We start from the raw sequence: 12,002 nt of genomic DNA, 5'->3' as shown, positions 1-12,002 counted from the left end.
CTAATGTTGCATATTCCCACCCTTTGACTGGTACCATTGTAACCATTGTTGCTGCTGCATAGATACCGAGAATAATAATAAATACAAATTAAAAAACATTCTCTAATCAGCTATTGATTCCGATAGACCACATTCTTTACTATTACAGCATGATTTTTAAGACCACCCAAATGCTCTTTCTAATTAATGTAACAATTTCAATAAAAAGTTCCTTTTCACAAATGACTTCTCTGTTTGTTGCATCAGAGGAACTGCTTACTTTTATTCTGAGTCTTCATATTTTCATTCCTGGCTTTCTGTCAATACTGTACTCGGCAGTTTGTGTGGGCCCTCTGATGCTGGCTTAGGCACAAATAGATGGTTTGCCTCCTTTCCTTTAGAGATGGCACTGCTGTGATCTGCCACACGTGAAGAACATCCACTTTCTTTTAATTACCGATTTTCTGTTGTAGCCTTATCTTGGCATTTTTTCTGTGGTAAAAACAGATGTGTTTTGTGTAGCAATTAAGCTTCAGAATACAGAATGTGACCATTTTAATAGTGAGGTCCTTTTTATAATCCTTTAATCAGCTTTTTTTTTACCATTAAAGAAGAGCTGTGAAGCTCAAAATACATTGAGAAAAGAAGTGGTATGTAGAGCATACTGATGTTTCTTTTCTGTAATAGATGTTGTGACTTTTATAATTTTAAATACAAACTGCTGTTAAAATAGAACCATCATGGCTTTCTATCATTTAACAGGAAAAATTATGCATTTATGTGGAAGCTTTGAAACAATTGTAGTATAAAATGATGCAGCCATTTTCATATAAATCGCCAGAGAAGAGATGTAGAAAAATTCCAAACCCAAGAATCACTGTGGCAGTAGTTAGGGGGTGGGTTTGCCATGCATTGCATTGATTGCACTTGAAATAGTAGTTTTCACTAATAAAAGATAAAAAATTGACTACTCCAATTAGATGGTAAAGGTTCATAATGTGTTTTCCTTCAGAGATGATCTTCCAGTGATGAAAGGTTTTATATCCTAAATTATATTTCCATTGATTCAATTTTCAGGACTATGATAATCCCATTTAATGTTCATAGCTAAACCTAGACCTGGGTGCCAGGTCTATGTTAAAATGTGTTAGTTGTTAGAGTATTTTAAATAAATGTTAAGTCCAGATGAAAGCAATTCCTCAGTCAATCAGTGTTAAGTGACTAAGAGCATGACCTAACCTTTATTCAAAGTTTAAAACAAAAATGAAACAGCCTTTAGAGTTAGAAAAGGATAATCAATTTATGTTACTCCATGGTCAATAGTGAGCAGTGACACATATTTCCTATCTTCTCATGTCCCTCATATGCGATTGACTCTTAAACAGGGCAGGATGCAATATTTCCCAGTATTCTGCATTTTTAACCTTTGGCCATTTTTCCTGCTTGTATGTAATTATACTGCAATTATAACCCAGTCTGAAATTTATTGTTATACCGCTTGCTCTTTTGCTTTGTCTTTTTCACCCATCTCTTCATTCACCTCCAAACCCCTACTCCTGGAACAACTGAATTAAGTATGTAATGAAATTACATAAATCATGGGAAATATTTTTGATTTTGAGAGTTATAAATTTTGTTGTTGAATGACCGTCACCCAGGCAGTAATTTCTCTGTAATATACAATGAGAAAAGGTTTGAATATTGTCCAGTAGAATGGTAATCTTCAAATTTAGTGCTCTTTTGTAGAGAGCAACATTTCAGTTGATAACCAAGGAAAATTCTTTTTCAATTAAGCTTGGTTAAGTATGAGTATAAGCAGCACAATGCAGCCAGAACAGTAGCCTTATTAACTCGGCAAATGCTAATTTAGGGTGAGAATAAGATGTGTGTCGTAGATTAAACTTAAATACAACTTTAATTTATTAAAGAAGAGGTAAATTTTAATTCTGTGATGTAAGACTGAAATAGTCTCCTTTTCAATACAGAGCAAAAATTTTCACTACAGGTAATCTTTTTTTCTACTTCATCTAATGTAACAAAGATCAAAAAGCATCACAGCCCTTTAGTTCCCCTTTTTTAAGTTCCATTTGAGAATTTTGGTGACCGGTTACAGGGAACCTGATGAAAGATAGAGAGGATGCATTTCATTTTGTCTGCTGTACCATTTCATCTTGTTGAGTTAGCAACAGATTTAAGGAGACTATTACTAGGAAATGCATAGAAACTGCATTTAGCTTTATCAGCTTTCCATATTTCTTCATATAGTGAAGTATGCACTTTACAGGCAGTGATTAAAAAAAATGTATAGACATAGCAATGCTTTTAGCTTATCTAGTAAATCAGGTTCACCTTGTGAGGCACATGTACAGTATTTAGACAAAAAACATTGCAGTATCCAACATGTGTTTTTGACATCTGGAGCTCTGCATTGGTGTCTGATCAGTAGCGAATATGAACATATGGTCTTGAAGTTTCATGCCCAGTACCCAGTCAACTATGTCTTTAGTGTAAGGGAATATAGTATAAAATACTGCCCTATAATTCAAATATCTAACTATATAATGTATCATTTTTGAAAGCCTGCATATTTTACAGGTGTTGGCTTTTCAATCAGAATTTATATTATATTGTCTCTTTAATGCTGCTAGTTTGTGCAGTATATTGCCTTTCCAGGAAGCTAGTTATATTTGAAAACTGAATGCTACCGTTTTGTTCTTGACCATGCCTTCGGTTAATAGGAATTGAACTGCCATTTTTGTATTTCCTTGTTGACCTTTACCTGTTAGCGAACCATTTCCATGCCATGTCTTTTCTCAGGATGGAGGAGGTTTGCCCGGTAAATATGGACAAACCCGTGTTGAGAAGGTTTGAGTAAGTATTGTAGCTTCAGTGCTGGTGCATGTGGTGGCTTTTAAGCCCTATGGGTGCTGTGGTGTTGGTTTATTTTGTCATATTGTTACCAACAAATCAAGTATGTGGCTATAGTAGTTTTCATCCTCTCTCCTCAGTGAAGCTGAAAATAAGTTCAGTAAATCTGGTTCACATTATTACTCATCTCACTCATCACTGTAGGTGTTCTAAAGTTTCCAGACATTTCACTGTATATGTTTGCTGTATTTTAAACCAGGAGTGATTGACTCTGGAAGCCATGGAATGTTCTCAATGTACAAACATGATGCACTGAAAATATTTTGTTTTTAAAACCAACCACTGTCCCACCTTGGCTGAAATCTCATTTTACAGAACTTCATGATTTCAGATTATATGATAGGTACCTCCTAGTGATTTTTGCTACTTTGTCACTCAGTTAAAAACTTGAATTCATATGTAGATTTAAATTTACAACAGGATACAAGTATCACTGTTGCCATGTGATCATCTTTTCTAAGCAGCATGTTTTTATAAAATAAGGATACTATAGGTGTCTTGTTCTGTTTTTCTGCTGCATACAGTATTTAATAACAAAGCATCCAACGATATATTTTAATTTTTGCTTTGCAGGTGGGAATCTTAAGACACACGCAGGCATACAGACAAGCATATCATTGGAGAGTGGGAAAATCTTGTCCACTTTGTTTGTCAGTCTCAGTGCCTAAACCTCAAATTGGATTTAATGCTTACCCCCAAATGCCTCTAGGCAGATATAATGGGCAAGGTGGAATTATGTATTCAAAATTGCATTGTAAATTTGTTCCAGCCTTGCCACATGACTAATTGTTGATAACAGTACATACTAGTGGACTGTTGGTAACAATCTAGACTCGGGTAGCCTTTAGAGAGGCTTAATTGCTCTGCATAGAGGTGATTGGTGAGTTACAAGGGGAGATACTTATCTGTTGATTGTGACTTTTCACATGGAGACTGGGATTTTGTGTGTTTTGAAATGAAGGTGGTTATACCCTGAATATATATATATGTGTGTGTGTGTGTGCATCAAGCACTGTTTCAGGAAATAACTAAAATGCTATGATTTTTTTTTTTTTTTTACCTGTTTTCTTCACTTAGTCTGAAGACAGTAATCCATTGAGTATTTGGGTTCCTGTACAAAGACTGCCTGACTAAGACAGCTATGGTGGAGGAGTAAAATGCAATCTCAGGCACACACTTATTTGTTTTGTTGGGACATTTTACAGAAATCGATTTCTTCAAAACCTTGTAGCTACACATCGGGGAAGGGATGCTATAAAGAGAGCATTCACTAAAGAGAAGCAGAATATCTCTTCTTCCACAGAGGAAGCTGTCTCACCAGAGATTATTGTCTCATCACCTAAGGAAACCAGCAGAGCACCTCCTTCTGATGAAGGTAAAACACATAAACTGTTGATTTTTGACATAAACATCAGAGATGTAAAGAAAAACAATCTGTTTTTGCAATTATTCTGACTTCCTGATGCTAAAAGTTGATACCATTAAACATTAAATGTGTTATGGTTTGCTTTTGTAAGCCACCTAAGATAAAGTATCTGCTAATTAAAATAGTATATTATTACTGTTGATGTTTTTGCTGTTACTATTTAAAATGTTTTTAGTAGAACCCATTCCATCTTTAACACTACTTTTCATTTACTGAATGAACATAGTTTAATAGAATTACACTACAAACTTGTTCTCAATACTGTTCATTAATGGCTTACTTAACCACCAGAAAGATTTACCAGAAAGAAGTTAATTTGTGCTTTTTAGAATATGAGGATAGTTTTGCAGTTCTTCTAAAGCAGTATGCTAGATTAGGCTTCTGAAAGGTGCCTTCCATTCATTACTTTTTACATACTTTCATCATTCAGCATCTTTCATTGTTTAGAAGCAGTTTGATTCAATAATAAGAGATACTGCAATTTTGTTTATTTGTTTCATACTGTAGCTTCTCTGTCATGAAATTGATGTTATGTATTATTTTTTACCTTTTACTTTCTTATACTAATATATGTGTGTGTGAAATGGTTCAAACAACACAGCAAAAAGGCTTGGGGGCAGCCACCCGTATACTTGAAAATAGGCTGTTAAAAAAGCAAAGGTTTGTTCAAAAAAGTCTTAACAGACATTAGTCCAAAACAGAAATGGCAAGACAGACGAAACATGGTGGTTTTAAAGCCGGGCAGGGGAAATGATGTCATCCAGGCCGGAACCGGAAGTGACGTCATTGAGCCCAGAAATAGAAGTGTCTTCATCAAGCCCAGGCGAAAATTCTCATGGCATGGAATTATCCCTTTTTGAGCCCTTTAGCTGCCTCCCATGTGCACATGTATGAATATAAATACAGTAAATATAAAATATATTTATATATACATATATATAAAATGAGGGTAAATTGCACTGCTTGCTAACTGCATTCAAATAAAGTTATAGCAGTGTGCCTTAATATTTGGTTGGATTAATATGTCAATTATTATGCTGAATTCTTCGAATTTTTTTTTGTCTTTCGCAACGCTGAAGAAACTATTAAACCAATTGATTCAATGGGCATATACAACGTTACTTATTTTAACTTAGAAAAATGTTGTGGTAGTGAGACACTAGAGGTCAAATTGCAAAAAGTGGGAGTTCAAAGTACAATGGAAGGTTCAAGGTATAGTTAAGTGCAAAATTATCCCAATTTTATTTTCATCTATGCATGATTCTGATGTGTATTAAAAGAAAATGTAATCTGTTGTCTACAGTATAGTTGTTTCTAAATGATACTCATATTGATACTTATTAGTGTTGTGGATACAATAGTGTGATGCATCTACTTCCAAAAAATATAAAAAAAATTATCTGGAGGACAGAGAACTGGAGTCAGAGTGAACCTTTCTTTTAAGTTAAATGATATCCTAGCCTCTGCAGGTCACAGAAACATTTTACCATTTTTCATTAGGTTGTTTAAAAAGAGCAATCATTGAACGGAAATTTTTAATGAAATATCTGTAGTAATTCGGATATTCACTCTAGGATGTGATAAATCTACTTTCACATGTCCAATATACAATTCCAATTCCAAGGAGATGATCAGAATGTTATTGGTATAAATTAACACTGAGTGCCCCAAAAGTTTCCAAAATATTGAGAATAATATTGAGGATTAAAATACAGTTGGGGCATTAGCCAATCCATATGGCATGACATGGATTGCTTCTTGTAATGACTAAAGGTGGTATTAAATGCTGTTCTCTTGTTATCCACCTTTAGATTTCAAATTAAGCTATAAACACTGTAGAGGCTGAGTTTGTACAGTAAATATTTTTGACCCTGGTATTTATATTGAGGAGGGAAGAAATTAATGGCAGAAGATAATAATTTTTGGTTGATGTTATCAAGCTCTGCCTGATCAATGCAGGGGCATAAAGTATAATTTTTCTTTGAAACAGAGGAAGAAGTTGGTTCTTGTAGTACTGTTACATTGGCAAATTAATCCATTAGCAATATTTCACCATATGTAGTAAACCATAGCTTTAACCTGCACAAGCTTTAACAAATTAATTCTCTCCTCGGGTTATGTTATTCTAGTCATGTAATTGTGCAGTTATGTGGACAATGAGAAGAAAAATCTAGTGACTGTTCTTTACAAAAAAGTTAAATTCAAAAAACTTGTGGAAGGGTGGTTATATGACCATAGTATAGATGTTCACAATAGTCAGATTTTATGCATCTCCTGAAGAAGTTAATGCAAGAGGTTCACTGTTCTTCCAGTCAATAACCTGAGTATTTACACAGCCATGGGAAACCTACAGTGATTGGAGGATTTCAGTATTTTAACACACAATTTTTTCCAATTCCTCCATTGAAGAAAGTACACTGTCAAACTTGTAGGTGCAGTAATGAAGTTCACAAAGTTCTTCACTATTGGATCACCAATACCAATACATGAAATACATAGGAATAGTTTTTATTCACTTAAGGGTCAAACCATATTTCTTAATTAAATCATAACTGCTAAATTCTCAACAGAACCTGAATCTATAAATGATAGTTTCCACATGAACCATAGTAATTGTTCCTAAGGAAACTTTTGATTGCGACTGTTTGTCCACTCAGCAGCCTGGGAACTAATAACATTTAATGCCCCTAAAGGAGTGGTGGGTTTGTGCATAATAAATGATTAGCCAACTGTCCTTTCTGATTTTCATTCCTGTATTCTTACCCCTAATTTTTGAGTAGAGATCTAGAACTTCATTTAAGGAGTCTTCTAATCTGTGCTTTGCCATTTCATGTTTTAGTGCTTCAGAGAGCACATTCCTAAATAATGTAACCAGAGTAAAGTCCTCCCACCCTGAATCTGCAGCCAATGTTTTGACTGTTACATCAAAATATACCGTGGGCCCTGTTTGCACTTTAATAATTTGTTTCTTGCTCTGCGCCTTTTGTCATGGTGATCAGCAAGTCTTGCAAATTCCTTAAGGATGTTTATTGTTACATAAAACTGATGCCCATTACAGAGGCTCGTATACTAACACCGATCTAATAAAAGCAAATTTAGCCTGATCAGTTGAGTAAGCACTTTGTTGATGTACGAATATTAATTCACATTGGTTAATAAATACTTATAGAGCATTCTGTTGAAACTTTTACCCCTCCATAGCTGCTTTACAGTAGAAGCCAGGTAACTGATTTGTTCTTTCATGTACCTCTCCTAACAGATTTGTTTCAGTGGTAACTTTAAACATCTGGACCCACTAATGCTCGCTTGGCATGTTATGGACACAATACTGTGCCTGAGAAGTATTGTGAGCGAAGGGAGATTATGAAATGATAGATGTTGAAAGACGAGGCCATGGTCAAAGCCAGGAACATGCCAGAACCACGACAACGTCAGAACCAAACAAACAAGAAAAAATGAAACCGTGCTGTAGTCAAAACGAGATTCTGATGCTAGGGCCTGCTTGTTAAGGAAATCTACTACCAGTAAAGTTTTTAGTTGTATAGAACATTTACAGCGGGACATCAAAACTACCACATGCTGCCATAGTTATAGGAGGAATAACAATGATGTCTCTGACCTTGAATGGAATGATACAAAGACAAAATTATGTCAAGTAAGCAAGAAAAACAAGAAGGTACTGGAAAACATCCTAAAAATAAATAAAGTAAAAATGGAAACAATGGTCAGAAATGAAATCTTCACGTTAAAAACATTTAAAAAAAGACAAAAACACATGTATAACAATGTCAAAATACTACAGCTAGAAAAGATGTTTTGGAAAATGACTGAATATTTATGTTAGTTATTTGTGCTGTTTACAGTTCTGACCATAAACATTGCTGTTATACAAAGAATATTGTCTGGTAGTCTTCTGACAAGCTTAACCATGTAAAAATACTCCCTTTTTTATGGGATCCTCCATCCACATCTAATATTATATAGGTTAATATTAATATAGCTATCCTTCACCCTGTTTTCAGGATTGTTATACATGCAAGTTATACATAAATATGTAAAAGTACAAAATGAATGGAATCTCTTATTTCGTTCACTTATTTTGTCTTAACTAAACTCTTCACTTTTAGTTTTTCTGATTAAAAAGTAGTGCAAACAACTCATGTCTAATTGATGTTAAAATTTGCAGGTGTTGATCTACTGAGTGCCAAGGAGCTCAAAAATAAGGCTATAAATGAAAAGGAGCCCTGTTCCGACTCCAGTGGATCATCTTCAACCAGTAGCACACTAGAAAGAGAAGAGAAGACTAGCGACAGACAAACAGCAGAAAATCAACAAGGTAAGAGATTACATCTGACTGATTTCTTCCCAATTCCTGTAAACAAACATCAAAAAACAAAGCAGAAACTATAGAAAACATTTTTTCATGAGGTAACATTGCTATTAAATCATCCATCCATCCATCCATCCATCCATTTTCCAACCCGCTGAATCCGAACACAGGGTCACGGGGGTCTGCTGGAGCCAATCCCAGCCAACACAGGGCACAAGGCAGGAACCTATCCTGGGCAGGGTGCCAACCCACCGGAGGACACACACAAACACACACTAGGGCCAATTTAGAATCGCCAATCCACCTAACCAGCATGTCTTTGGGCTGTGGGAGGAAACCGGAGCGCCCGGAGGAAACCCACGCAGACACGGGGAGAACATGCAAACTCCACGCAGGGAGGGCCCGGGAAGTGAACCCGGGTCCCCAGGTCTCCCAACTGCGAGGCTGCAGCGCTACCCACTGCGCCACCGTGCCGCCCCTTAGTTTTCGCATACCCCTTGGGGTCAGAGCGCAGGCAAGGTCAGCCATTGTACATCGTCCCTAGAGGGGCAATTACAGGTTGCTCAAGGGTCCAGGAGAGTAGGATCTCTTTTGGCAGTGACGGGGCTTCGAACTCTGGCAACCTTCTGGATACCAGCACAGATCCTTAGCCTCAGAGCCACCACTCCTGTTTCAATTGTACCTTGACAGTGCTATTAAATCAGCATTCTAAAAATGGCATAGTTAAAGAGAAAATGTGAATCTTAGTAAGGAAGGGAAATTTTCAATAAACAATATATTAGAATGTGTTGAAGGTAGGATCTACTGTTTTTACCAATGGACAAATTCATGCTTATGTGATTGAATATTAATATTTTCAAACAAATATTTCTAATGTGAAGTATTTCAGTTTTAATTATTTGTTCTGATCTCATGCATAGTTTTTAGATAGGACAAAATTTCTTAAAATGGGGAAAAAAAGAAAACTGATCAGTTCTTAAGCCAAAACAAATAACATTGATTGCATTTATTTATGTATTTTTTTTTTGTAGTGTTGGCATTGTTATGAGTTTTTAATTTATTTTTTTTTGTTTTTTGGTAAATAAGGCAGTACACCCTTTTGAAATCTCTATTGGCAAACCTCACCATGGCAAACTGGAATTAGTTGCAAATCTTTATAAAGAGTTAGCCATTTGTAAAATTTTATCATTATCTTGAACCAGTTATAAGTACCTCTTTTCACTTTGCTAGGGAAAATTTACTGTAAATAAAAAGTAGTCATGAGTCACGGTCGTGAATGGATTCCAGATGGATGTTCATTATTACATCTAGCCTGATGGAGACTGCCATGTGCACTGTGACAAGACTAATATAGCAGCGTCTTAAATAAGTTAGTTTCATTTCCTTAACACAGTAAAGAAGCATTTTAGTTTACACCAATCAACAAATAAATAGTATATTATTTTAACACACCTATATCTTAGTATTCTCTAAATGTCAAAAAATAATTAAACAGATCAACTGTCACATCGATCATTGAATAGAGCTTCTCATATGTAAAGTTTTATAGAGAACAAAATAAAAATTTATATGATATCTCTGTAGTGAAGTTACAGTCAGTTACGTTACAAATTCATACAGTAACATATTTCTTTACACACTTTTTAAATCTTATAGGCTTGCATAATTGAGACATGTCGTAAGAAGAACAGAGAGATGTTTATAAGTGAAATTATGCTTAAAATCATGCCGTATATTTAACATTTAACACACAATGTAAATGTATGTAAAGAGTTTTCAAAAGTAATGTGTGATAACTACAGTAGAGTCAAAGCTTCAAGCTGTAACTATTTTGCAAACCAAATTTAAACATGGATATATATTACCTGCCCAGAGGAGTAAATGTTTTGTGTCTTCACACGTTTTAACAGCTATTTCCTAGATTCCCACAGGTGGGCAGGTTGCTACACCAAATTTTTGGGGGTATTGGAGTAGAAAATCTTACAGCCGTATGCCCTACACTATATTACATGTACATTTCTATTTGCAATTGTATTGATCTATCTATGAAGATAGGGCACTGTTAATTAAAGTATGTTCATGAGAGAGGTGCAGTATGAATAATGGCCTTTCAGGCATGATTAAGTATAATATCTGTACTTAACAGAGCACTTGGTTAGCAGAGCAAGGTACATGGCTTTCTACTCCCAGTGCCCTTCTTGTGCAGTGATGTCATTTTGAGTCATTATCACCTGTAGTGATAGACCCACACAAAAAAAGAACTTGCCACTAGGCTGCTAATATTTTGTGAAAGGCTCCAGCTTTGCACTTCTCCTTTTTTGCCACAAAACAAAACACTAATGGGCAATCCATTTCTAAACTTTACAGCTGAAATTAGTTTTAACTTACCATTGTAATGCCTGTAAAGAGTGTTACTAAATTAGTTTATGAAAACTATTGCTCAGTTCATTGTATTATTCATGCTGCAAGAGTTCTAAAACTAGTAACTACAATCACTACCTTTTTTTTTCTTCTTCAAATGTAAATTATTTTTTTCGATGGTAATAGTACAACTGGTACATTTATTCCTTATTTACAGTGTTGAACTGTGGTGTGTCCCTTTGTTTTAATCAGTCTCTCCATGCTCCATTACTTTTAGTAGAATTTAATATTTACCTGAGGTAAACCCTTGATTATCTCACAGGGGTGTGCACCACTTGTGAAACAAGTTTTGACATTTGTGGGTTGATGTTGCTTGTTCATCCTGTATACTACATATTTTTTGGTAAGATTTTTTGCTCTTATTTAGTTCAACCAGAAACCAAGCCATCCTTGTGGAATAAATCAGGCAGCATTTTGAGGTAAAAGTAGAGTGACTAAAGAATCTCCCTTACTTTGTCTAGACAAACTTTCTGATATGCTCCCAAAAAAGAAGCAAATACAATGTTAATCATTTCTGCAAACACAGCTGTGTGATGCAGTTGCTGAGCCAGACTCCCTTTAGACTGTGTTGCTGACAGCTCAGCAAAAAAATGGCGAAAATTTATGGTACTGAGGGAGTATAGCATGTGACTCTTCAGGTACACTTTTTTTTCTGCTAACTGAAATAACATATTCTACTTTGTTTAACTGTGTACATAAATAAAACTTATTTGCTGCATTCATTTGCACATTTGAGTACATAACTGCTTTAAATAGAACTTTGTGCAGTTATAAAGTATACTGTATATGTAAGTGTAGGGATGGAAAGGAGATGGAAAACCTGGTGTAAATGGTTCAGTTAAGAATTTAAATCCTATATTATGTTGTTGTTTAAGAAATGGTACAGTGAGTAAGAGTGAGATTAGTATTAGAAAGCAA

The 12,002-nt window shown here is 35.2% G+C and overlaps 1 protein-coding gene across 5 annotated transcripts in view; it reads left to right on the top strand.

Annotated features, from left to right (window-relative positions):
- The window catches only part of fhod1 (formin homology 2 domain containing 1), a 202,520-nt gene that overhangs the window by 156,220 nt on the left and 34,298 nt on the right, over window positions 1-12,002 (top strand). For 3 of the 5 annotated variants that reach the window (XM_051931675.1, XM_028809353.2, XM_051931676.1), the window contains 3 exons: window positions 2,797-2,850; window positions 4,113-4,282; window positions 8,520-8,669. In XM_051931675.1, the coding sequence (XP_051787635.1) occupies window positions 2,797-2,850; window positions 4,113-4,282; window positions 8,520-8,669 (374 nt within the window). The remainder of the gene's footprint in view (window positions 1-2,796; window positions 2,851-4,112; window positions 4,283-8,519; window positions 8,670-12,002) is intronic. The other 2 variants (XM_028809357.2, XM_051931677.1) reach the window with 1 other exon arrangement.

The sequence above is a fragment of the Erpetoichthys calabaricus genome, chromosome 9, assembly GCF_900747795.2.
Source record: "Erpetoichthys calabaricus chromosome 9, fErpCal1.3, whole genome shotgun sequence".
Taxonomy (NCBI): Eukaryota; Metazoa; Chordata; class Cladistia; order Polypteriformes; family Polypteridae; genus Erpetoichthys; species Erpetoichthys calabaricus.
The sequence above is the reverse complement of the archived record's forward strand: the minus strand, read 5'-3'. Positions and strand labels throughout refer to the sequence as shown.